At 55.3% G+C, this 22,360-nt stretch overlaps 1 protein-coding gene and 1 long non-coding RNA gene across 2 annotated transcripts in view; both read right to left on the reverse strand.

Moving 5' to 3' along the window:
- Positions 1-1,336: 1,336 nt before the first annotated feature.
- Positions 1,337-4,475, reverse strand: ELFN1 (extracellular leucine rich repeat and fibronectin type III domain containing 1). The gene has a single exon (XM_038763275.1). The coding sequence runs from the start codon at positions 4,332-4,334 to the stop codon at positions 1,869-1,871; it is 2,466 nt and encodes an 821-aa protein (XP_038619203.1). The 5' UTR covers positions 4,335-4,475; the 3' UTR covers positions 1,337-1,868.
- Positions 4,476-4,578: 103 nt separating this feature from the next.
- LOC119942800 overlaps positions 4,579-22,360 on the reverse strand; it is a 121,626-nt gene continuing 103,844 nt past the window's right edge. Inside the window, exon 3 of the long non-coding RNA XR_005455400.1 lies at positions 4,579-4,774. This is a non-coding gene — a long non-coding RNA (uncharacterized LOC119942800). The remainder of the gene's footprint in view (positions 4,775-22,360) is intronic.

The following is a 22,360-nucleotide window of genomic DNA, read 5'->3' on the forward strand; positions in this document are numbered from 1 at the left end:
CAGTAGTGAGCCCCCAGCAGTCTAGTTGTGCTCACCCCCAAATCCCTTCCTCCTCAGGCCCGCCCTCCAGCCTCCACCCCACCCTTTTGGCCCTCCCCAGGGACAAACTTGTGCGGCCAGAGTTCCTTGCCCTCCTGGCCGGGTAGGTCCCTGGTCCTTGGATGGGCTCAGGTGGGTGGGGGTGGGCGTAGGGGGTGGTAACTCACAAGGGACTGAAGTGGGTGGGTGGATGGGGCAGGAAAGTCAACTAAAACCCTTTTTCCCTTCTTGTCTGGTCTGAGCCCTGGCTCTCCCTCTTCCCCTCAGGCCCCATTTGCTGATCTGGCAGAGAAACAGTGAGTTGGGCCTGCTAAGTGTCCCTGGCCTTTAGAACCTATCAGGACCTGCTACAAAAATGCATGCATACTCTCTCCCATGTACACCTGCCCTGCTATATGCTCCCGCCCTCCAATGTGTGCCCGCTCTGCCATGTACACCCACCCTCCTGTGTGCTCCCCTCTACTGCGTACACCTGCCCCGTGCACCCGCCCCACCACGGGTGCCCATCCCACCATTTGCGCCTGCCCTGTCGTGTGTGCCCGCCTTCGCATGTGCTTCTGCCCTGCTGTGTGCACACTCATTTCCCCAGGAGAAGGGAAAGATTGGGGGAAGGCAGGAAGAGCTCGGCAAAAAAACTAAATTAAAAAATTAGAACAAACAGAAACCAAACCCCGATCCTTTTTCTAAAATCCATGATTAAAACCTGGTACAAACAGGTGCCTTTTTTATAGCTTTTTTTTTTTTTTAGCAGATGTCGGGTTTTCTTTTTTTCCCCCCTCTTTCATTTTACAGCAAACATTGCAAATATAGAAATTCTTTTCTCTGTACAATAGAACAGCTTCAGTTTACAATGCAGCGCAGGCAGGACCCAGGCAGGCCTGGATCCCGGAGAGAGCCTGGTGCCGTCTCGGCTTCCCCGAGGAGCCAGGAACTCTTCCCGGCTACAGGTTTCCGGTCACCTCGGCGGTCGGTCAGGTGTCGGGCTCTGCACACTTGGTCTTTTGAGCAGACCCCCAGCTCCGCCCAGTCCGCCTAACCCCACGGCCCCAGGAGGCCCGGGCCGAGCCTTCCCAGCCGGCACAGGTCTCAGGTTGCTGCACAGTCCCGCCTGGAAGACTCCAAAAGGTCCCCACCCCCAATCTGCTGCTTCTGGTCCCTCTCTGCACTTTTTGTTTTGTTGTGTTTTCCCCTTTTTTTGGTTAATTCTGGAAGAGGAGAGAGGAGGAAGAGGAGGAGAAGGAGATGGAGACAGACTGTACACAGAGAATCCACAAAAACCACAGACTAGGACATCATGCGATGCAACATTGGGCCCGGCGGCGGACCCCGAACCTCTCCCCCTGGTGCTCTTTATTTTTGTTTTTGCTTTTTTTAAGTCAGTTATTTTCTTAAAAAAAAAAAAAGAAAACTGAAAAACTCCCTACCCTGCCCCTCCCCAAAGCCACAGTTCTCCAAAGTTTGGTGTGGGTATGGGTGTATGTCTGGTGTGTGTGCGTGCGCGTTTTTGGTGCGTCACTTGTAAGGGTGAGACCTGTCACTCTCTGTATATATTAGATATATAGATCACCGTTATATATTTTCTTTTGTAAATCTTTTCCACCCACTTTCCCCGCTGGCGGAGACGGCCGATGCCACTCTGTGTTTTGTTTCTAATAGGTGGTCTCTGGATTAAAAATGGCTGCCGCCTCTGGCACCTTGTATTTCCTTTTGGTCCGGTGGGATCAAAAGTTTTGGAAAGGGAAAGCCAGGGGCGGGAGCACGGTGGGGTTGAGGGAGCGGGGGAAACGGGCCTGGCAGCGGGACGCGGGAGAGGGGGGAAGGGTGGGGATTCAGGACTTGTGCTGGGCCGATACGCCCTTCCAGTAGTCTAGGATGTCGTGGAGATCCTCGTCTTTGGCGAACTGGACCTTTTTGCGCAGGGCATGTCCGGCCGCCACGAACTCGTCGTCGTCCTTGTGGCGCCGGCGGTTCAGTCTGAAGCGCTCCCAGATGCTGTGGGAGGGCCGGCACGCGTACTCTGGGCTGGACGAGTAGCTCAGGTGGCGGTACTGGGGGGACAGCGGGGAGTAGGCCAGGTCCCGGGGCCGGGGCCGGGTCAGAGGCTCCAGGATGGAGGGCTTGCGGGCCCCCAGGCTGTCGTGCGGGGGTGGCGGGGTCGGGGGCGGCGGCTCCCCCGGGTGGGACCCGGGGTACGAGTGCCGGTGCTCGCCGAACTGCCGGATCCGCTCAGCCTCGGCCCGCAGGACGGCAGCCGCCGGGGTCACGGTGAGGATGGCGTCGGCGGGACCAGAGGCTGCCGCCGCTGCCGCCACCTTGTCAGCGTATTTGTGGGTGGAGGCCTCGGGGCGGAACGGGCGGGGGCTGCGGATGGAGCCACCACCACCACCTCCACCCGAGGAGGAGGTGCTGGCACGCGTCGAGGGGCCCTCGGGGCCGTGGTGCCTTTGCAGCGGGTGGGCGTAGCTGTCCTGGTAGGCGGGGGCGAGGAAGGCGCCGCGCTGGCTGGACGGCTGCTCGGACAGGAGGACCAGCTGGGGCTCGACGGCGCACACGGCCCCGGACTTGACCCCCTGGAAGGAGGTGGCCTCGGACTTGAGGGCGTCGATGCAGTTGTTGATGATCTGGTTGACCTTGTCCACCTCCTTGGCGATGGTGGAAATCTCGGCCACAGAGCCCTGGGCGTCGGGGCCCAAGCCCGGCTCCCGGTCGCGCTGGTCACCGGTCCGCACCTCCATGTAGTTGCCCTTGGTCCTGGGGGTCCCTCCGGCCTCGCCCAGCTTATAGGGCTCTGCCTCCCCTGCTGCCGGGGGCAGGAAGGGCCCACCCGGGGCCTCCAGCTCGGGCCCGTACTTGAGCTCGATGATGGTCTTCTTGAGGCTGCCGGCGGAGGCGGCGGCAGTGGCGGCGGCCGCCTTCTTGTGCTGCTCCTGGCGGCGGCGGCGGCGGCGCAGGCAGTGGTAGACGAGGCCCAGCACCAGCACCATGCCCAGGAGGCAGCCCAGGACGGTCACGATGTAGTGGGTGGCGGTGGCGGAGCCGAGCGCGGGCCCCGGGGAGGGCGGGGGCGGCGGCGGCGGCCGGCTGGGGCAGATAGTAAGGCAGGTGTGGTTGTAGCGCAGCGGCTGGCCCAGCGAGACCACGCAGTAGGTGTAGTTGGTGTGGGCTACCAGGTTGGCCAGCTCGATGTCCTCCCGCTCCTTGCGCAGCTTGGTGATGTCCGAGGAGAAGCCGTTCTCGAACTGGGCCAACACGTACATCTTGCCAAAGGGGTGGGGCAGCTGAACCGTCAGCGTGGCCGAGTTGTGGGTCAGGTGCTTGACCCGGATGTGGGGCCGTGCCTCCGGCCCCGGGGCGGGCGGGCGTGGGGAGGTGGGCAGCGTGGGGCCGTCCCCCGAGAAGCAGTCGTCCTCGGGGCAGGCGTGCCCGTCCTCGAGCGGGGCGGCAGCCGTGGGCGGCGGGGGGCGGGCGGGCGGCAGGCGGCGGGGCCCCGCGGCCGGGCGGGCCCCGTCGGCGCACAGGGCGGCCAGCGTGCCCAAGGCGTTGCGGTAGCCGCCCCGGCCCTGGCCCAGCAGGAAGTAGCCGGCGTAGTCGGGCGGGGACTCACACTGCACGCGGTCGTAGGCGCGGGTGGCGTTGGCGAAGTCGGCCAGCCAGCGGAGGAAGGCCAGCAGCTCGCAGGAGCAGTAGAAGGGGTTGCTGTACAGCTCGCAGACGGACAGGCGGCTCAGGCCGGCGAAGGTGCCGCCGTCCAGCCTCTGGATGCGGTTCATGGACAGGTCGACGTTCATGACGTTGGGGCACTCCCAGAAGGCGTTGGGGGTGACCGTCTCGATGAGGTTGGCCTGCAGGTAGAGGTACTCGAGCTTGCCCAGGCCCCGGAGCAGCCCCTCGCTCAGGTTCCTCAGCCGGTTGTAGCCCAGCTGCAGGACCTGCAGATTGAACTGGGCCGAGAAGGCCCCGTCCTCCACGGAGGAGATCTCGTTCTTTGTCAGGTTGAGATACGTCAGGTTCCCGAAGCGGCTGAGCGAGGAGTACTGCACGCTCTTGATCTTGTTGTCGTTCAGCCTCAGGTCCACGATGGTGCTGTTGATCTGCTGCGGGATGGACTCGTAGGGGGGCTGGTTCTGACTGCAGATGGCCAGCCACACGAAACCCTTGTCACCTTCGATCAGCCAGCAGTCGGCACGGGCCAGCCCGCCCGCGTGCAGCAGGGACATGGCCGCCACGCAGGCGCACAGCACTGCCGCCGCCGCCCCGTTCCCACGCTGCCGCCGCCGCCCCACCCCTGCCGCCATGAGGAAACCCTGGCCGGTCAGCCGGCCACGGGAAGATGAGGAGGAGGGCCGGGGGAAGCCCCACAGACGTCTGGCAATAGCCGGTGTGGGAAAGCTTGGGCCTAGGGGGCCACCGCCACTCCCGCCGTGGGCATGGTTCACAGGCCACGGGCGGATTGTGTAGGGGAGAGGGTGGGAGGGCGGCACTGGGGGTCCAAGGGAGGGAGGGAGGGCCCGGCTAGGCCTGCCTGAGAGGCACTGGATGGTGGCCGGAGGCTGGGCTCAAGGCACGTCAGTCCTGGTGGCCATGGTCAGAGCTGGACAGGGGCTCACGAGCGGCGCGGGGGGGTGAGGTGGGCTCCTTCTTCTCACTTTCTGTGCCTCCTCATCTTCCTCCTGTCTCCCACGTGTGGCTTGGCTCGGGTTTCCTCCCCCATCGGGCTTCCCAGCGGTCGTTTCTCCTGCAAGGGTGACAGAAGGCAGAGTGAGTGTATGTGTGCCCTCCGGAGGGGTGGCAGAGAGCCTGGTGGCCTGGGGTGCGCCCACCCCTGTCTGGCCTTCTGCCCCGGGGGGCTTTGTGTGTATGTGTACATGGACGGGGAAGCACCACTGCTTCTGGTGGAGGACAGTAGGCTGCTCTGGGGCTCCCGCCCTTCTTCACTTGGGGACCGGAAACTCCTAGAGGGCAGGGACCTCCCCAAGTGCTCAGTTGGGTACCCTGCGTGTGGTCAACCCTCAGTAGCTGCTGAGCAGCTGGAGAGCAGCAGGAGGAAATAAAGCAGCAGCCCCCCTCTAGACTGTAACCTTGTTGTGGGCAGGGAATGGATCTGTTAGATTGTTAAAGTGTACCTTCCCAAGTACAGTGCTCTGCCCAAAGTAAATGTTCAATAAATATGATTGGCTGACAGGGACGGCCCTCAGCTGCAGCAGTGCTTCTGGGGCCTCCCGCAGTGACCCCTGGGCCAGGGCGACCCGAAGGGAGTGGCAGCAGGGGTGGGGCCTGAGGAACCAGGTCTGTGGGAAGCTGCAGTGGCCCAAGGCTAAGGCCCAGCAATAGGTGGAGAGTGGCACCGGTCCCAGCCGGGACTGTTTTCGTTCTCAGCCCTAAGCCAGCCAACTGAATAGACCAGCCCACCATCAGCCTTCCACCAGTCCGGCCCACCCAACCCAGACCCCACTACCCCGGCTCAAGCCCAGCAATTCATTTCCACTCGGTGACATTTTGGGCACTGTTAGAGGGTGGCAGGGTCAGGGAGGAGATGTTAGCACTTGTGACGGTGCCCAGGTGTCAGGCACAATGCCCCTGGTTGCACAGGCACGGTGCGGGCCATCTTCCTCACCTCTTAGGGGCCCTGCACTGCTGCAGCCTGGTGTAACCTGCAACCTGCCAACATCCCATCCACCACAGTTCTAGGGAACTACAGTCCTGCCATCCGGCTGGATGGGGACCAGTGAAGACCCAGCCTTGGTCCCTGCCCCAGGGAATTTACACTCTGGAGGAGATGTCACACTAATGTGTCGTTGCATTCAGCTAAGCAGGTGGCTAGAGTGCATATCAATCTATCAATCAATCTATCTTGACACTTATTAAGCTCAGGCAGCCAACATAGTTCTGTCCTAAGCACTGGGAAGACTTCATGGAGATTAATTCTGACACCTCCCTGGCCCACAAGGGCCTGATAACCTAAGACGAGGAAGGAACAAAATGACAGCTTAAATTCAACAATTCAGAAATGAGAATCAAAAAATAACAATTTGTTCTTCAGCTCCTCGGGCTCTTCCTCACGGCTCCAGTTGCCCCCCCCCCCCCCCAACCCCGATCCAAGCCGCCTCCACCGCCCAAACAGTTTACATATGGTCGGGGCTGGGAGCTAGGGGTCTAGGGGTACAGGGAAAGAGGAGCATCTCTCCCAGTTCTGGGGGGCCAAAGGGTGGGGGCTGCTTCTCTGGAGGCAGCAGGTGGAGATGGGGACATTGCCAGTCCTCGGGCCCCACCCCGTGTAGAAAACAAGCTTGAATGTTCACCCATTCCAACAGGAGGAGGGTGCTGGGGAAGACTTGGAGTTGGCCATGGGACATATGATAGTTTGGGAAGGCTTCCAAGAGGAAGCTTGTGAGTTCAGTCCTCGGAGTAGGAAAGGAGAGATTTTATGTGGCAAAAAGCTGGAGACCCATTTGGAGTCTGGGAAAATACAAACCATCATTTTGCCTTGCCGTAACCCACTTGGTCATCACTTGGTTATTATCTCTCGCAATCAACTGGGTAGTGGGTCCTTCTCATGCCCTTTTACAAGTGAGAAAGGTGAGAGGTAAAGAGGAGAGTCCCGGAATGTGCAACCGATCAACAGCACGGCTAAGATTGGAATAATAAGTGGCAATTATGGTATTCGTTAAGTACTTACTCCGTGCCAAGAACTGGACACAGCGTGGGGATAGATACAAATATAAACAGATTGGACACAGTCCCTATCCCACATGGGGCTCATAGTCTTAAGTGGGAGGGAGAACCGCTATGTAATCCCTGAGGAAACCAAGGACCAGAGAAATGAAGTAACTTGCCGCAGATCACACAGTAAACTAGAGGTGAAGCTGGGATTCAAATCCAGGTCCTCTGACTCCCTGTCCTGTGCTCTTTCCACTAGGCCACGCTGCTTCTTGTGAGAACTCCTGATTTCCTAGTGTCCTGCTTAGCCCCTCTGGCCACCGCTGTTGTCCACCCCTTCGAGTGTTCCAAAGACAGTTTACAGTACCCCTCTAAGACAACAATTGCAGTCCCTCTTTAGCACTACTATATGCCAAGCCCTGTATTCAGTGCCCACACTTTCCACAGTGGGGAGAGGCAGGTTCTACAGATTCTGCATTCTACAGGGGTGGAACCTGGGGTCCAGAAAGGTTAAGTGATTCGCCCGAGGTCACCCGGCTCACCGTGACTCTTGCGTCCCTTCTTCTCCCTTAGCATTGATTGATTGATTGATTGACTAGCCCAGTGGTGCCTCAAAATGCTGTTTGCCCAGAGGCTGCAGAGCAGCAGCAGTGGGGTGGGGGCCTGGGACTACTCACTGGAGGAAGAGGACCGTTAGGCCTTGGGGCTTGGGATCCCAGGTGCTGGGCTATATCTGCTGTTCTTTGTCTCCTTGGGCACTACAGAGGACACCTCCCAGGGCAAATTGGGCAGGATTCAACAATGAAAACATTCCAGAGAATGCCTTCTCCAGCCCAGGTAGTCAGGGAGTCCTTCTCTAGATCTAACCTGAGTCTCTCGCTGCAGTTTAAATTCATTTCCTCTTTTGCCTTTAATCTGTAGGTGTAGAAGACCCCCCTCTGTATAGTGACACTCCCCTGCCAAAGCGCAGGTGCAGAGAGGCCGAGCCAAGGATGGAGGGCAGCGGCGAGGCCCAAGATGCCCATGGGGAAGAGGGAAGAGGCGGGAGTCATCGACTTGTGGTGAATCAAACAGGTTTGTTTGCTTTTCACACTGTATATTTCCTTGCACTTCCCACAAGCTGCATGTCAGTCAGTTCTTCTCCAACAGCAGCAAGAAAGGCATTTTATTAGCAGCTGGGTTTAATTTCAGCTCATTAAAGGCATCAATTTGCTGGTTTACAGCATCTCGCACTAGGTTTATAAAGCAGCAGTGTCAGGGAGTGGCGTGTCGAGGAAGAGGCCAGTCTCCCTCCATCGGCCTCCAGGACCCAAATGGTGGGCCAGCTAGGGTCCCAGTCTGGCTGCCGGCAGGGATAGATCGGCTGCTCCCAGGATACGCTGTGCCACTCCAGGCACCTGAAGGGAAGAGGGCTTGAAGTCTCAGGGCTGCTAGGCACGGTTTAGATGATGGGGAGAGTTTCGAGGCAGGATGACTCTTCCCGGAGCGAGAACAGTCCCGCTTTCCAGGGCTGCGGAATGTGGGGAGAGGGGCCCTGGCTAGGCTGGTACTAGAGGACCCTTCGAAAACTGCCCCCATTGGACTGGAAGCTCCCTGAGGACAGGCTGGCTACCTGCTACCCTCCCAAACAGTGCCTAGCTCTCCGCAGGCACTCAGTAAATAACACTGCTTGACTGATGAAGGGATAGGCAATCCCCTCCCCGGCTCCATGAGCACTATCATCAATCGTATTTATTGAGCGCTTACTCTGTGCAGAGCACTTAAGCGCTTGGGAAGTACAAATTGGCAACATATAGAGACAGTCCCATGTGGGGCAGGGACTGTGGCCAAACTGATTATCTGGTATCTGCCCCAGCGCTTAGTTTACTGTTTTGCACATAGTAAGCCCTTAACAAATGCCACAGTTATTATAATTGTCTGCCCTCCTGGGGGCCTGAATGCAGAGGCAGCTGCTTTCCTGCCAGGGACACTCCCGAGGGCAGTGGCCTCTCCCAGGGTCTCCACCCTGAGGGCAGTGTCTGGAGAAGCTGCCTGGGCTGAAGTAGAGGGAGAGAAGGTAATGTTGCCGTTGCCAGGAGTAACCTGGAGCCGGCCGGCCCTGGGCTCCAGGAAAAGATGAAGCCCCGGCCTGGCTTTTCTGGTGCGAGCAATATTTTGCTGTTGGGGCGGAGGCCCTTTGGACCAAGTGGGTCCTGGGCCTGGGAGGGGCTGCTGCACCGGCCCTGCCCCTGGGGCGGTGGGGGGGTTACCAGCAGCTATAACCTGGCCTGGGTGGGGTTTTCCAGGTCAAGTGTTCCAGGTCTCATGTCCCCGGGGGAGTGTGATGCGTGTGTCATGGAATGTTTGCTTGGAGCCAGAAGGGGCAGCTCACTGCTAGCCCTCTGCTTATGCAGCCTTCGTCCCGGGACCCTGCAGGTGGGATCCAGACCCTTCCTCTAGTGGCGGGTTGGTCCCGGGCCCGCCTCCCTCACCCTCCGGGTAGCACCTCGGATTCCCCATTTGTGAAATGGGGATGAGCAGCTTTGTTCCCCTCCAGCCTCTTGTAGTAGATGCCTGAAAGTGAAATGAGATGAGAAAGCCCTTTGAGGTGTGGGGAAGGAAGGTGGTTGTAGCAATCCGAAGGGAAAAGGGGAAGGATTCAGGTCTGCCATCTGGCCACATGAGGCTCTAGTGCAGACTAGTGGATGGAGCGCTGAACTGGGAGCCTAGAGTGCTTGTCCGGACCCTGCCTCTAGGCCTCTGCCTGCAGCACCCCCATTTCTCTTCTGGGAAATGGGGGTGGAGGGATTCAGGCAGTGCCACTGGACAAGGGGTTGAAAGGCTCGTTCTTTGTCCGGGGTGACCATCCTGACTTCAGGCTGTTCCCTCTCGCAGGGCCGAGGCTCCCCTCCAGGCTTTATGTGTTAACATGGAGGCTTCACTCAAACCTGTTCCCGCCTCCTGCTCCTGCTTCTGTCCCTTCATCCTGCCCCAGCCTCCTGCCTCCTGCCCGGGTAGTAAGGAGCTTCTAGAGAACTGATATAGGGGATGTGAGTGTGCTTGTCATCCTCTGGCAGGAAGAGATGATGGGAGCCTCTGTCGATGGCAGGAGTTGCGCAGGGGGTGTGGCTGATGTGGCTGTGGCTACAGTATTGGGTCTAGTAGACTGGATGTTTGTCCCCCACCCTTCCCACTTCCTGGAGCAGAGCAGGGTTACCTTAGGTGATGGGCAACCGAAGAACCTCTACCCAAAGCACTAGCCCCTTCTGGCCTGAGGCAGTGAGGAGGAGCAGAAGGAGTGAGGTGGCTGTTTGGGGAGGAGCAGGAGGAGCACAATGGCTGTTTATTTTGGGTGGAGAGCAGGAGAAATGCGGTGTCCGTTTGTGGAGGAGCAGGAGGAACGCGGTGGTTCTTTATTTGGGGAGAAGCAGGAGGAGCATGACAGCTGTTTGAGGAGGAGGAGAAAGAGCCCGGTAGCTGTTTAGGGAGGAGCAGGAGGAATGGGGAGGAGCCTGTTTAGGGGGGAACATGGTGATTGCTTGGGGATGAGAAGCAGGAGCACAGTGGCTGTTTATTTGGGGAGGACCAGGAGGAGCATGGTGGCAGTTTGGAGATGAGACGGAGGAGCACAGTGGCTGTTGGGAAGCCATTCCCTGTCCCCCGACCCTGAGGGTATTTGGGGAAAGGGGCTCCTTGGAATGGGTCAGCATCCAACTTTGGGGCAGCCTGAGGACAGGAGCGTAATGGAGGGAAGGCCTTTGTCAGGGTGGGGAGTGGGAGAGTTAAGCAGGAGGATTTTGTTCCTGTAGATTCAGGGATGAAACCAACCGATCAGAACTCTAACCACTTCCCAGCCCTTCTTCACCACCCAGCCCTGTTTACATGGGGCCGTTGACGAGAAGCAGTGTGGCTTAGTGGAAAGAGCAAGGGCTTGGGAGTCAGAGGTCATGGGTTCAAATCCTGGCTTCCCCACTTGTCTGCTGTGGGACCTTGGGCAAGGCACTTAACTTCTCTGTGCCTCAGTTACCTCATCTGTAAAATGGGGATGAAGATTGTGAGCTCCATATGGGACAACCTGACTACCTTGTATCTCCCCCAGCACTTAGAACAGTGCTTGGCGAGAGAGAGAGAGACAGACAGACAGACAGACAGACAGGAGAGCAAGGCCCAGGGGGTCGGTTGGATAGAAGAGTGAAGTACGTGGGCTGAGTTGCAGTGGGAGCTGAGCCAGGGCAGGTAGTGGGGTGAGAGCTGTTTGAGCAAAGAGAGGCAACTGCTGGGAAGAGCCCTGAGGAGGCGAGGCCCATGAGGAGCAGGAGCAGGTGGGCCGAGTTGCAGCACCCCAAATCACAGGGGACTCTCAGGGACTCCAAAGATTTGATTTACTCACCTGGGGTTGAGGAGTAGGGAGCCAGCTGGTCAATACTCTCTCCTTTGCTCTCTGTCTTCTCGCTCTTCCTCTGCCCCTTCCCAGGTCCTTACCTAGCCCCATATCTTTGCCTCTTCCCATTCCCCAGTCTCTCACAGTGCCCCACTCTCTCCTCATGCCCCTCTTTCCCTGTGCCACTTTTTCCCTGTTCCCTTTTCTCTCCAAGCCTCCTTTATCCCCTTGCTCCTTTCACCTGTACTCCTGGCTCTCTCCGTGTCCCTCTGTCCCTCTCTCCCTGTCTTTCGCTCTCTGTCACCCTGTCCCTTTTCCATGTGCCCATTTTCTCTCTACTGGGGTCCATCTGCCTCTCCCTCCTCCCCCCCGGCTCCATCAACAGAGATATTGCCCTCAATAAGCAGAGGAGGATAAAGAAGCCAGCGCCATTTGTGACAAATGATTAATGTTTAATTGTGCAACCAGGGAAGCTGGGAGTGGGAGGGAAATTGACCAAAAAGTATTAAATGGTAAAATGAAGGCTGAGCAAGAGCAAGAAACAGCAGTGAGAAGCAGTGTGGTCTAGTGGAACGAAGATGGTACTGAGAGTCAGAGGATGTGGGTTCTAATCCCAACTCCGCCACTTATCTGCTGTGGGGCCTTGGAGAAGTCACAACTTCTCTGTGCTTCAGGTTCCTCATTAATAAAATGGGGATTCAAGACCTGCTCTTTCTCATTGTTGAACTGTGAGCCCTGTGTCAGGACAGGGACTGTATCCCTGATTATCTTGCATCTACCCCAGGACAGTGCTTGGCACAGAGTAAGTGTTGAACAACTACCACAATTATTGTTATTAGAGAGAACAATTATTCATGGGGGTCCGTCCCTCACCCCCAGCCCAAGTGGCTTAGTTTCTTCCTCATCCCCAGCCTTGCTGAGGTGGGTCAGAGGTTCCGACACCTTGCTCAGCCCTCAGTTTACCAGCTCCAGGCCCCAGCTGCAGTGGACACATTGGTCTGAGCCCAGGATCACCCTGCCTCATGGCTGGGGCTTGGTCTGTGGCCCTCTGGAGGCCCCAGAAGCCCAGGCTGGGGACAGCCAAGGGCTGAGCGTCATCAGCCTGCAGCAGAACTGCCGCTCGGACTCAATGTTGGGTGGGAGACTCTTGAGATGTGTGGCTCAGGGCAAGCCCCGTGCCTACTGGCCCATGCTTGCACTGCGGAGGGTGGGGATGGGGGTAGGGGGCACTGGTAAATCCCTTCACTGGGGGCTTGCTGCCAGCCCAGGGGTGGGTAGATTTATGTCTTCAGCAGTGTTTCTCTCCTACCTTGGAAGGGGAGCTCTCCTCACTCCCGACCCAGCCATTCACCGCTGGCCACTAAGCCTTGGGCACTGCTGTGCCAGGGGTGGGGCAAGTGGGGCACCCTTCCAAAGCCCAGCCAGGCCTCCCTTGGGGCTGCAGACCCAGGGCTTCCAAGATGCCAGCTGCAAGGAGGGAGGTACGAGGGGACAGAAGCAGCATGGCTTAATGGAAAGAGCCCAGACTTGGGAGTCAGAATCACGCCCCCCCCGGCCCCCATCAGCTGAATGACTTTGGACAAGTCACTTCACTTCTGCACCTCGGTTCCCTCATCGATAAAATGGGGATTAAGTCTGTGAGCCCCACGTGGGACAACCTGATTACCTCGTATCTACCCCAGCACTCAGAATGGTGCTTAGCACATAATAAGTGCTTAACAAATGCCGTCATTATTATTATCCCACCTGCCCTGGCTCTTCTCTTCCTGAGCTGGAGATGCTGTGAGCAGCTTCAGCCGTGGGGACTGGGGCTCAGGGAGGCCGGAATCTCTGCATTCAGGGGTGGCAGATCTCACGGGGTTTGAGATCCCTGGCACCCGACAGCCTCCTCCTGGGATTTGAGATAAGGTAGGTGGTCTCTCAGGCACCAGCCAGGTGAGCCCCGGCGGCCACGGACACACCAACAGGGAGTGTGCGGTAGGAAGAGGTGGAAGGCCGGAAGTCTAGATTGGGGACAGGGGAGGGAGGCTAACTCACCATTTCATGTGACTTAAAGGTAGCTGAAAGAGAAGGTTAAAAGCCTGTGGGATAACCAGAGTCCCACTTGTGCCTTCAACCTTGTGCGTTCCTGAATTCTCCAGGCTAGGTAGGGGCCGTCGTATGCAGTTTGCAGCTCAGACATGAAGCCCATGGGGAGGCCCCCTTTCTGAAGCAAGGGGTTCGAAGGCCAGAGGATCACGGGCCCGTTCCACTTTCTTCCTAGTTACCAAGGGGGCAGGCAGCCCTAGGATGGGAGCAAGCAGTTGTGCTCAACACTGTCAACCAGTCAATCAGTGGTATTGACTGGGTGCTTACTATACGTAGTACATTGTACTAAGCACTTAGGAGAGTACAACGCAACAGAATTAGCAGACACACTCCCTGCCCTTTACGAGCTTACAGTCTAGAGAGGAGATAGGCATTAATGTGACTAAGTAATTTATAATACATAATTTAAAGATATGTACATAAGTGCTTTAGGATTGGGGATGGGGCGAATATCAAATGTTTAAAGGTCGCAGATCCAATGCAAGGCTGGGGCTTGGGAAAAGGTGGGAGACTGAGACTGGGGGCCCGGACTGAGGGCTACATGTGGACGGTCTGGGATTGGAAACACAAGTGCTTCTTTTATAGTCAGTTTCTTTTATATTGTTTCTAGGTCAGTAAACCACAGGAACACCCTCTCTGCCTTCACTGGGCACCACCGGCCCTGACACTGGTAGACTGGGGGGTCGGGGTGCCAGGGGAGAAGACGAACTTGTTCCGTTCGGACGAGCCCCCGTCGCCCCCAAACGAGTACCCATCCTGACAATGACGGCAGGCAAGCAGGGTAAGGTTAGCACGGTCTGTAGCATCTAGGCCTAAGTGAATTGTCTAGCATGATGTCCTTCACTGGATTGCCACAGCACGGCATGCATGTGAACATGTTAAATATAAACATGCTTACCATGTGGGGTCTCACAGCCCCCTCTGGCTGTAGTGGGGGTTAGAGAGCCACAGCTCCATTTTATAGGTAGAATAAGGAAGACCCAGAAAGGTTAATCGCCTTGCTCAAGGTCACACAGCGACTCAGCTGGGGCCAAGACAGCCGGCCTTGTTTGGTTCCGTTCAACTTCACTGTCCGTTAGCACTGCTGAGACGAGATAAGCGATGGTTTCGTGCCTGTCTGTGGAAAATTTTACAGGTTGGGGAAGGAGACGACGAGCGTCATCCGTATATCTACCGGTTTTGCAGCTCTTCTCCCGTGTATATTTCCCCCCACAGGATGGACATAATGGATGCGTGTTTTCTTGTTAATATTTGGATTTGCTGTTAGTAATTGCTGAGGTCCCAATATTGCTCTCCAGCATGGCAGATCGCCAGTTGAGCGTAGATCACCGATATTCAAATCTGAAACTGGTCTGCCGTGAGAAGGTTTAAATTAGGAAGAGAAAAAAATGATGTGAAATGGATTTTGGAGCGAGGGGACTTCAAATAAAAAAATAGTTTTAGCTGGCTGCTATGTAGGACTCTGTTTTAGAGAAATACAATATCTCAGGAACAAAGGCGGATGAGGCCGCAGTAGTTTGGCGGAGTAGTTTGGTAGTCGGAACCCTGGGTTCTAATCGCTGCCCTGCGTCTGACTTGCTGTGTGACCTTGAAGAAGTCACCTCGCAACTCTGGGCCCCAGTAAAGGAAAAAGAAGAAACTCTGCCAACGTGGAGGAGATTAATGAGAGCCCTGGAAAGTTCTTTCAGATCCTTGGATGAACTCAACTCAAAGCTCCTGGGGGAAGAGGAAGTGTTTACGATGAACACTATTAGTGAGTAGAAGTCATTGAATCTGTGTGTCACCGTGCTCCCTCCCCACCCCTGATGATTTTCACACTCTCTACAAGCTCCCAGACTGCCCCTGCCAGCTCAGCAGGCAGACAGGAGCCCGAGCCTCTTGGGGGTCAATCTATCAATCAGTGGCATTTATTGAGCGCTTACTATGTGCAGAGCTCTGTACTAAGTGCTTGGGAGAATACAACAGCATTAGATACGTTCTCTCCCTATAACAAGTTTACAGTGTAGGGGATCTCCATGACGATAGCAACAAGCAGCACTTACTGGCTTCTCAGAGGGTTGGGAATTCACCCGGCTTCGCCTCTGCCCCTCCAGCATACTCTCCTTCTAAAGAGGGTTAAACCTCTGGAAAATGTGGCACTCCTAAGCTCTCCATACCCTCAGCAATGGAAGAATGCCGAGAGTACAGATGGCGCAAGGCCCCGGACTTCCAGCCCTGCATCCCTCCTTGTCTCCTAGTGCAGCCGTGGCCTCGCTCATTTGAGGGTTACTGCATGGGAGTAGAAGCGTGGCTCAGTGGAAAGAGCACGGGCTTTGGAGCCAGTCATGGGTTCAAATCCAGGCTCTGCCAACTGTCAGCTGTGTGACCTTGGGCAAGTCACTTAACTTCTCTGTGCCTCAGTTACCTCATCTGTAAAATGGGGATTAAAACTGTGAGCCCCCCGTGGGACAACCTGATCACCTTGTAACCTCCCCAGCGTTTAGAACAGTGCTTTGCACATAGTAAGCACTTAATACCATCATTATTATCATTATTGTGGGAGTCACCAGCAGGAATGGGGATTAAAACTGTGAGCCCTCTGTGGGACAACCTGATCACCTTGTAACCTCCCCAGCGTTTAGAACAGTGCTTTGCACATAGTAAGTGCTTAATACTATCATTATTATTATTATGGGAGTCACCAGCAGGAGGTTCCAGGGAGCTGCCTCAGATCCCCCAGAGTGGACCGAGTGGACGGCAGGGACAGCCAGAGCAGCGCCGAGCAGAGCCTGAGAAATCTGTCCGGAGCTCGCGGTGCCCAGAGACTGTTCGGTGAGTGAATGACTGGCCGTAGCGGTGGCAGTGGCAGCGTTAGCCGTACAAACCTGGTGCTGGGCCTGGGCTTGCCAAGGTAAATGACCCATTCCCAGTTTAGGGAATCCGGCCACCCCGATGACCCTCAACTTGTCTGGGTTTCCCTGGCTTCGCCCCACCCACGGCCTCTCCATCAAATGGTTTGATAAATGAGCCACCCCAGGTTTGCTTTCCCCCAGAGAAGCAACATGGCTCAGTGGAAGGAGCATGAGCCTGGGAGCCAGAGGGCTTGGGTTCTAATCCCGGATCTGCCGCTTGTCTCCTGTGTGACCTTGGGCAAATCACTTAACTTCTCTGTGCCTCGTTTCCTTAACTGCAAACTGGGGATTCGCTACGTGTGCTGCCACCTACTTAGACTGTGAGCCCCATGTGGGACAGGGACTGATCTGGCCTACTTAACTTGTATCTATCCCAGTTCTGAGAACAGTGATTGACACATAGTGAGTAGTGAATACCATTAAAAAAAGAGAGTGAGCAAACAAGAGCCTGAAAGTCAGAGGACCTGGGTTCTAATCCCATCTCTGCTACTAGTCTGCTTTGTGACCTTGGGCAAATCCCTTTATTTCTCTGTGCCTCGGTTACTTCATCTTTAAAATGGGGATTAAGACTGCGGGACAGGGACTGTGTCCAACTCAATTATCTTGTATCTACTGCAGCATTTAAAACAGTCCCTGGCACATAGTAAGTACTTAAAAAATACCATTTTAAAAAAGTATGCCCCATCCCCATGGCCTAAGAGGGAGGAGCATTCCAGGGCCTGGAGAGGATGTGTAGGGAGGGTTTGGGAGACAGAGGCTGCAGGGGTGCGGGCCTGTAAGCTTGTTGTGGGCAGGGAATTGCTCTGTTATATTGTTGTTTTCTACTCTCCCAAGTACTTAGTAAAGTGCTCTGCACACAGTAAGCGCTCAATAAATATGATTGAATGAATGAATGAAACTGCCCATCTCCATCTCCCCACCACAGGCGGGAGGGAGGGAGGCAGGGCCAACCAGGGCGGGGGTGTGGTTAAATGCAGGTGAACTCTGAGCTGTACCAGGAAAGACTGAGAATCAAGGGTAGGTGTGGTGACCCCTGAGTTGGAAATCTAATAAAAATTACAATAATAGTATTAGTAATAACACCTCTGGAGGAATAGAGTTTATTGTTTATAATCTGCTGTTAAAAGGGTAACATCTGTTTTGGACAAACTGTAATGAGATTGAAACCCCAGGTGGAGGGAGGCCTGTGCAGGAATAAATGACTCGCCGGATGTCTAAATAGTTTTAATTTTTTTGTTGGCAGAAATTGCACGCTTTTCACTTCGGGCTCCTTTCTGCCAGCTCCCTTTGTTTAATGATTGCTATTAATTTCCAGCCTGGCAGATGGATTCTAGTCTAGTGGAGTTTGAAATGGGAACAGCAGTCCATGAAGGTGTGTGACCAGGCCTGTGTCTTTGCTCTTGGTTTGCCTTCGGGGGGCTGCGGCTGCTAACTGCTGTTTCCTGGGTGCCTCCCCCTCCCCAAGAAATCAGGGGACCTCAGGTACCTGTCTCCTATTGGGGTTCAGGCTTGCTCATCCCTGGCGTGCCCTGGGGGGCAGGAGGAGTAGCAAGTGCTGGCAGAATTGGAGTGAAAGTGAACCACTAGCCCCACCTGGGGAGTTGGCTAGGGTGGGGGCCAGTTGCGGGGGTCGGACTCTGCACTTCATGGGGTGCCTGCAGCCAGAGATGACCAGGACTGAGGGTGAGCATGGCCTAGTGGATAGGTAATGGCCCTGGAAGTCAGAAGGACCTGGGTTCTAATCCCAGCTCCACCCTTTGTCTGCTGTGTGACTTAGACAAGTCATTTCACCTCTCTGTGCCTGTTACCTCATCCGTAAAATGGGGAATAAGACTGTGAGCCCTACGTGGGACAGGGACTGGGTACAACCTGATTAGTCTGTATCTACACCAGTGCTTAGTACAGTGCCTGGCACGTAGTAGTAGCTTAGTAAATACCATTTTTTTTTTAAAAAAAGGCCCTGTTCTGAGGGAAGCCAGCTTTATAGGGCCAGGCTTCTTTCTTGCCCTCCTGGCTGGACCTCCCTGCCTCCTCAGGCTGCCCCTGGAGGCCCTGTCAGCAGAGGGGAAGGTTCAGGCTGGGAGTAGAGCAGCCGACCTGGGGTCAGGCCACTCTGCTGGGCATTACACAGTGCCCCTGGGATGGTGGGGGAGGGGGCGAGCAAACCTATTAGACCGTCAGCTCTTTGAGGGCAGGGATTATGTTTAGACTGTAAAGTGGACCCCAAGGGCCCAGTTCAGTCCTTGGCGGCCTGCTCTTCACAAATGCTTAGAGAATCACTGCCTAGTCATGATTGGTATCGTCATTGTGTTGGTCTAAAGCATTTGTTAAGTGCCTGGCCGACATGGCACTGTTCCGGGCCCAAATATAAAGCAAGTTAAGCTGACGGTCCCTGGCCTCTAAGTGCCCACAGCGTCACCTCAGGGTGTCGTTCTGACTTGGGTCTCGGTTCCCCTCCCTTCCGTCAGCTGCATGCCTGCTTTGGTTTGGCTTCACCCAGGGAGCAACAGAGGGCAAATTCAGAAGTCTCTGGAGCTTAAATTTTTCCCAGGCTATCCCTCCAGAAACGATTCAAACAAGCACAGAGATCAGCATGCATGCGTTTTCTCTACACCCCACCTTCTTTAGCCCCTTGGGACCTGGGGTGCCGGATGCCACCCCAACTCACCCACCCACTAGGGCTCACTGTCCCTTGGGGGAGGCCTGCAGACTGCTCCCCTGGGCTAGGAGTAAAGGAGGGATCCCCTTGGTGGAGAGCAGGAAGCCTGAGACTTGGCAAAGAGATAGCGAGTGCAGTGTCTCAGGTGATACAGATAATCTCCTCTAATCTCCTGTTCAAAATAACCCAAAGTCAAGTAAAGGAGGGATTACGGGGGCACTGCTATCACAGGCTGCTGTGGGCTCAGGCTGCTGAGGGCCAAGGGAGAGCGCGGAAGGTGGGGAATGACTACTGCAGCAGGACAGGGTGGGACTGGACTTGGTTGCTGTAGCGCTGCTTCTGCTCGTGAGGGAGTGGGGGTGCAGGGAATGGATTCCTCCCCAGCCAGAGGCCAAGTACAGTTACCCTCAGCCAGGCCGGCATCACCCGGAGCCAGCACAGCAACCACAAAGGCCCATTCCTAAAGCAGACTATTTCCTCCATCCCCCCATGGCCCATCTCTGCTTACTCCTGTCATGGCATATGCCAACAGTGCCATCATCTGCCTGACCAAAGCAGTACCCTGAGCCCATGGCTCCCCAGTCCTGGCAGAGAACCCCCTGGGCCTTGGGTGGGCATTGAGAAGCAGTGTGGCTTAGTGGAAAGAGCCCGGGCTCGGGAGTCAGAGGTCGTGGCTTCTAATCCCGACTCTGCCACTTGTCAGCTGTGGGCAAGTCACTTCACTGGGCCTCAGTTCCCTCATCTGTAAAATGGGGAGCAAGACTGTGAGCCCCAAGTGGGACCACCTGATAACCTTGTATTTACCCCAGCGCTTAGAACAGTGCTTGGCACATAGTAAGAGCTTAACAAATACCAATATTATTATGATTATTATTATCCTCACTGTGACTGAACCCTCCCAACAGGTCTGCTAGGGATGGAGCCAGCCCCCTACCTTGGCATTTGGCCTCCCCAGAGGAGCATGGTGATTGTACCAGGTGGCCCAACAGGCTACCACATGCGGGGCAGAAAACAGTGCTTGGCACATAGTAAGCGCTTTACAAATACTGTAATTATTAGAAAAGACAAGGCAGCCAGGAAAAACCCAGCCCTGTAGCTGAAGCCCTGGTCTGGAACTGAGGCCAAGACCTCTCTCTTGGGCTCTGCACACCCTGAGCTTTATAATCAGTCAGTCAGTCAATTGTATTTATTGAGCGCTGCACTATACTAAGCTCTTGGGAGAGTATGGTATAACAATAAACAGGCACATTCCCTGCCCACAACGAGCTTACAGTGTAGAGGGGGAGACAGACATTAATATAAATAAATACATTACAGATATGTTCATAAGTGCTGTGGGGTGCCCTTTTTACCCTGATGTGCCGGGAGCTGACAAGCCCTGGCAGTCTGGGATGGAGGACATGAGGAGAGCAGATAGGTCAGTTCCCGTGACTAACCCTAAAGTGTGCTAGGTTCAATTCCTAGTGTGCTCTCAGCATCTGTGGAGAGCTGGTCTCAGCACTGAGGAGACCAGCGGCTTTTGGGAAGGGCCAGCTTACACCATCTTGACCTGCCTCTGCCTCTCAGTGCCCTGGGTTCTGCCATCCCCTGGAATAGCCCGAATGGCTCCTGCAGCTGTGCAGGGAATGTGTCTGTTTAGTGTTCTCCTGTACTCCCAAGTGCTAAGTCCAATGCTCTGCGCACACTAAGTGCTCAATAAATACGATTGAATGAATGAATGCTGGGGCTCAGGGTGGAAGGGTGTGCAAGTGTCCTCAAGCCTGGGCACACGAATGTGCACACATGGATGGGTTTGTGAGTCCACACCTCTCCTTTAGGGTCAGGGAATCAATCGATCATATTTATTGAGTGCTTACTATGTGCAGAACACTGTACTAAGTGCATTGGGAGAGTACAATAGAATTAGACCTGTTTCCTGCCCATGAGGAGTTTACAGTTTAGCGGGAAGGAACCGCAAATCCCACAGGGACTTCTCCTCATCCCCAACACTTGCCTGCTTCTCTCAGCTCGTGTTCCCTGGACCCCGCTTCTCCTGGGTAAGATCTGGGAAGCCAGGCCATACCACCGGCCCCCTTAGGCTCCTGACGCAGAACAGCAGCCTCCGCTGACCCCAGCCCCAGAGAAGCGGTTCCACTTTAATAAACCCCGGGGCCCAGCTGTAATCAGAGGCTTTGCAGTTTTTTCCAGGCCCAGATGACCATATTAAAAACGATTCAAACTTTTCACCTTTGTTTTTCATTTGAATCAAGGCGATCCAGAGCGATAAAGTGGCCGAGGCTGAGGAGAGACAGTAACGAGGGGATATTAAAAAGAAAACCACGCTCGCCAAACCCTCAAAGCGAGGCTGTCTGGAAGCCTGAAGGACACACGAAGGTCCCCGGTTGTCTCCTGGACAAAGCTCAACCCCTCCAGATCACCGCCTCTGGATCACCTGAGGGACAATCTTCTAGGTGTCACTGGGGCTCCTGCCCAGGCAGTGCAGCTGGGCTAGAACTGGGTGAGCTTTCCTAGAAAAGAGGGGGTTTTCCAGCCTCCCCCCCCGACAGAGCTTCCCTTCTGCACTCCCTGTCAGCATCCCCAGAGCCTCCCTTCTGCACAGCCCTCTTTCAGTGCTCCCCCACACACAGAGAGTTTTCCTTTGGCATATCCCTCAGTCATCAGCAGCTCCATTACTTAAGACGGTAAGTTATCGTGTCTGGTTTCTGTTCACTGTTGCTGGCCAGGGCATCCCACCCCACCCCAAGGAAGGAAGAAGGAGTGGTTGGGTGGAAGGCAGTCCATGTGAGTCTGTTTCCTCAATCAATAGTACTTTTTGAGTTCCAACTCCTATCTGTAAATTATTTTAGTGTCTCTCTCCTCCCCTGAAGTGTAAGCAGGGATCAGATCAATCAATCAGTAAATCATCAGACTTTTTGGAGTGCTTACTGTGTGCAGACCACTTTTCTCAAAGTGTTTGGGAGAGCATAATAGAATTGATAGACACAGTCCCTGCCCTCCAAGAGTTTGCAGTCTCGTCATGTCTCCTAGCTTTGTTGTACTCTCCCAAGTGCTTAGTAAGTAGGCTTTCAGTAAATACGATTGATTGACTGCTGTTTTGTACAGAGCACTATACTAAGTGGTTGAGAGGGTGCAACTGAGTAAAACACATGGACCCTGCCCTCGGGGGTTTGAGTGTCTAATGCAGGGGACTGACAGACACAGGGAGGTGGGGGCTTCTGGCCATATCCCTACAGGAGCTTGGGTCACTTTCTGCTGAACACAGTCAATTTCATTCATTCATTCAATCATTTATTGAGCACTTACTGTGTGCAGAGCACTGTACTAAGCACTTGGGAAGTGCAAGTCGGCAACATATAGAGATGGCCCTCCTAGCCAACAACGGGCTTACAGTCTAGAGGACTGTGAGTGGGATGGTCAGGAACCATCCTGACCATGGTTCAGAGCAGGATGGTCAGGGCTCACTGGCCCTATGCAAGAATTTAATCTGGAGAAAAACAGCTCTGCTCCCTCTAAAGCCTGGGGAAGCCAGCCACCCTATCTGAGGGTGGTCCTGAAGGCTTCTGGGGTCAGTGGAGAAAGCACTCCCAGAGGGCGGGGGCCTTCCAGCAGCTGAGGAAGGGCTGGTTGGGAAGATCCCTCTCTGCTCCAGTCACCCTCCCTTCTGAC

This window comes from Tachyglossus aculeatus, chromosome 21 (assembly GCF_015852505.1).
Source record: "Tachyglossus aculeatus isolate mTacAcu1 chromosome 21, mTacAcu1.pri, whole genome shotgun sequence".
Lineage (NCBI taxonomy): Eukaryota > Metazoa > Chordata > Mammalia > Monotremata > Tachyglossidae > Tachyglossus > Tachyglossus aculeatus.

Coding starts and splice junctions, on each gene's coding strand:
- ELFN1 (XM_038763275.1), bottom strand. CDS start 4,334: ATGGCGGCAGGGGTGGGGCGGCGGCGGCAGCGTGGGAACGGGGCGGCG.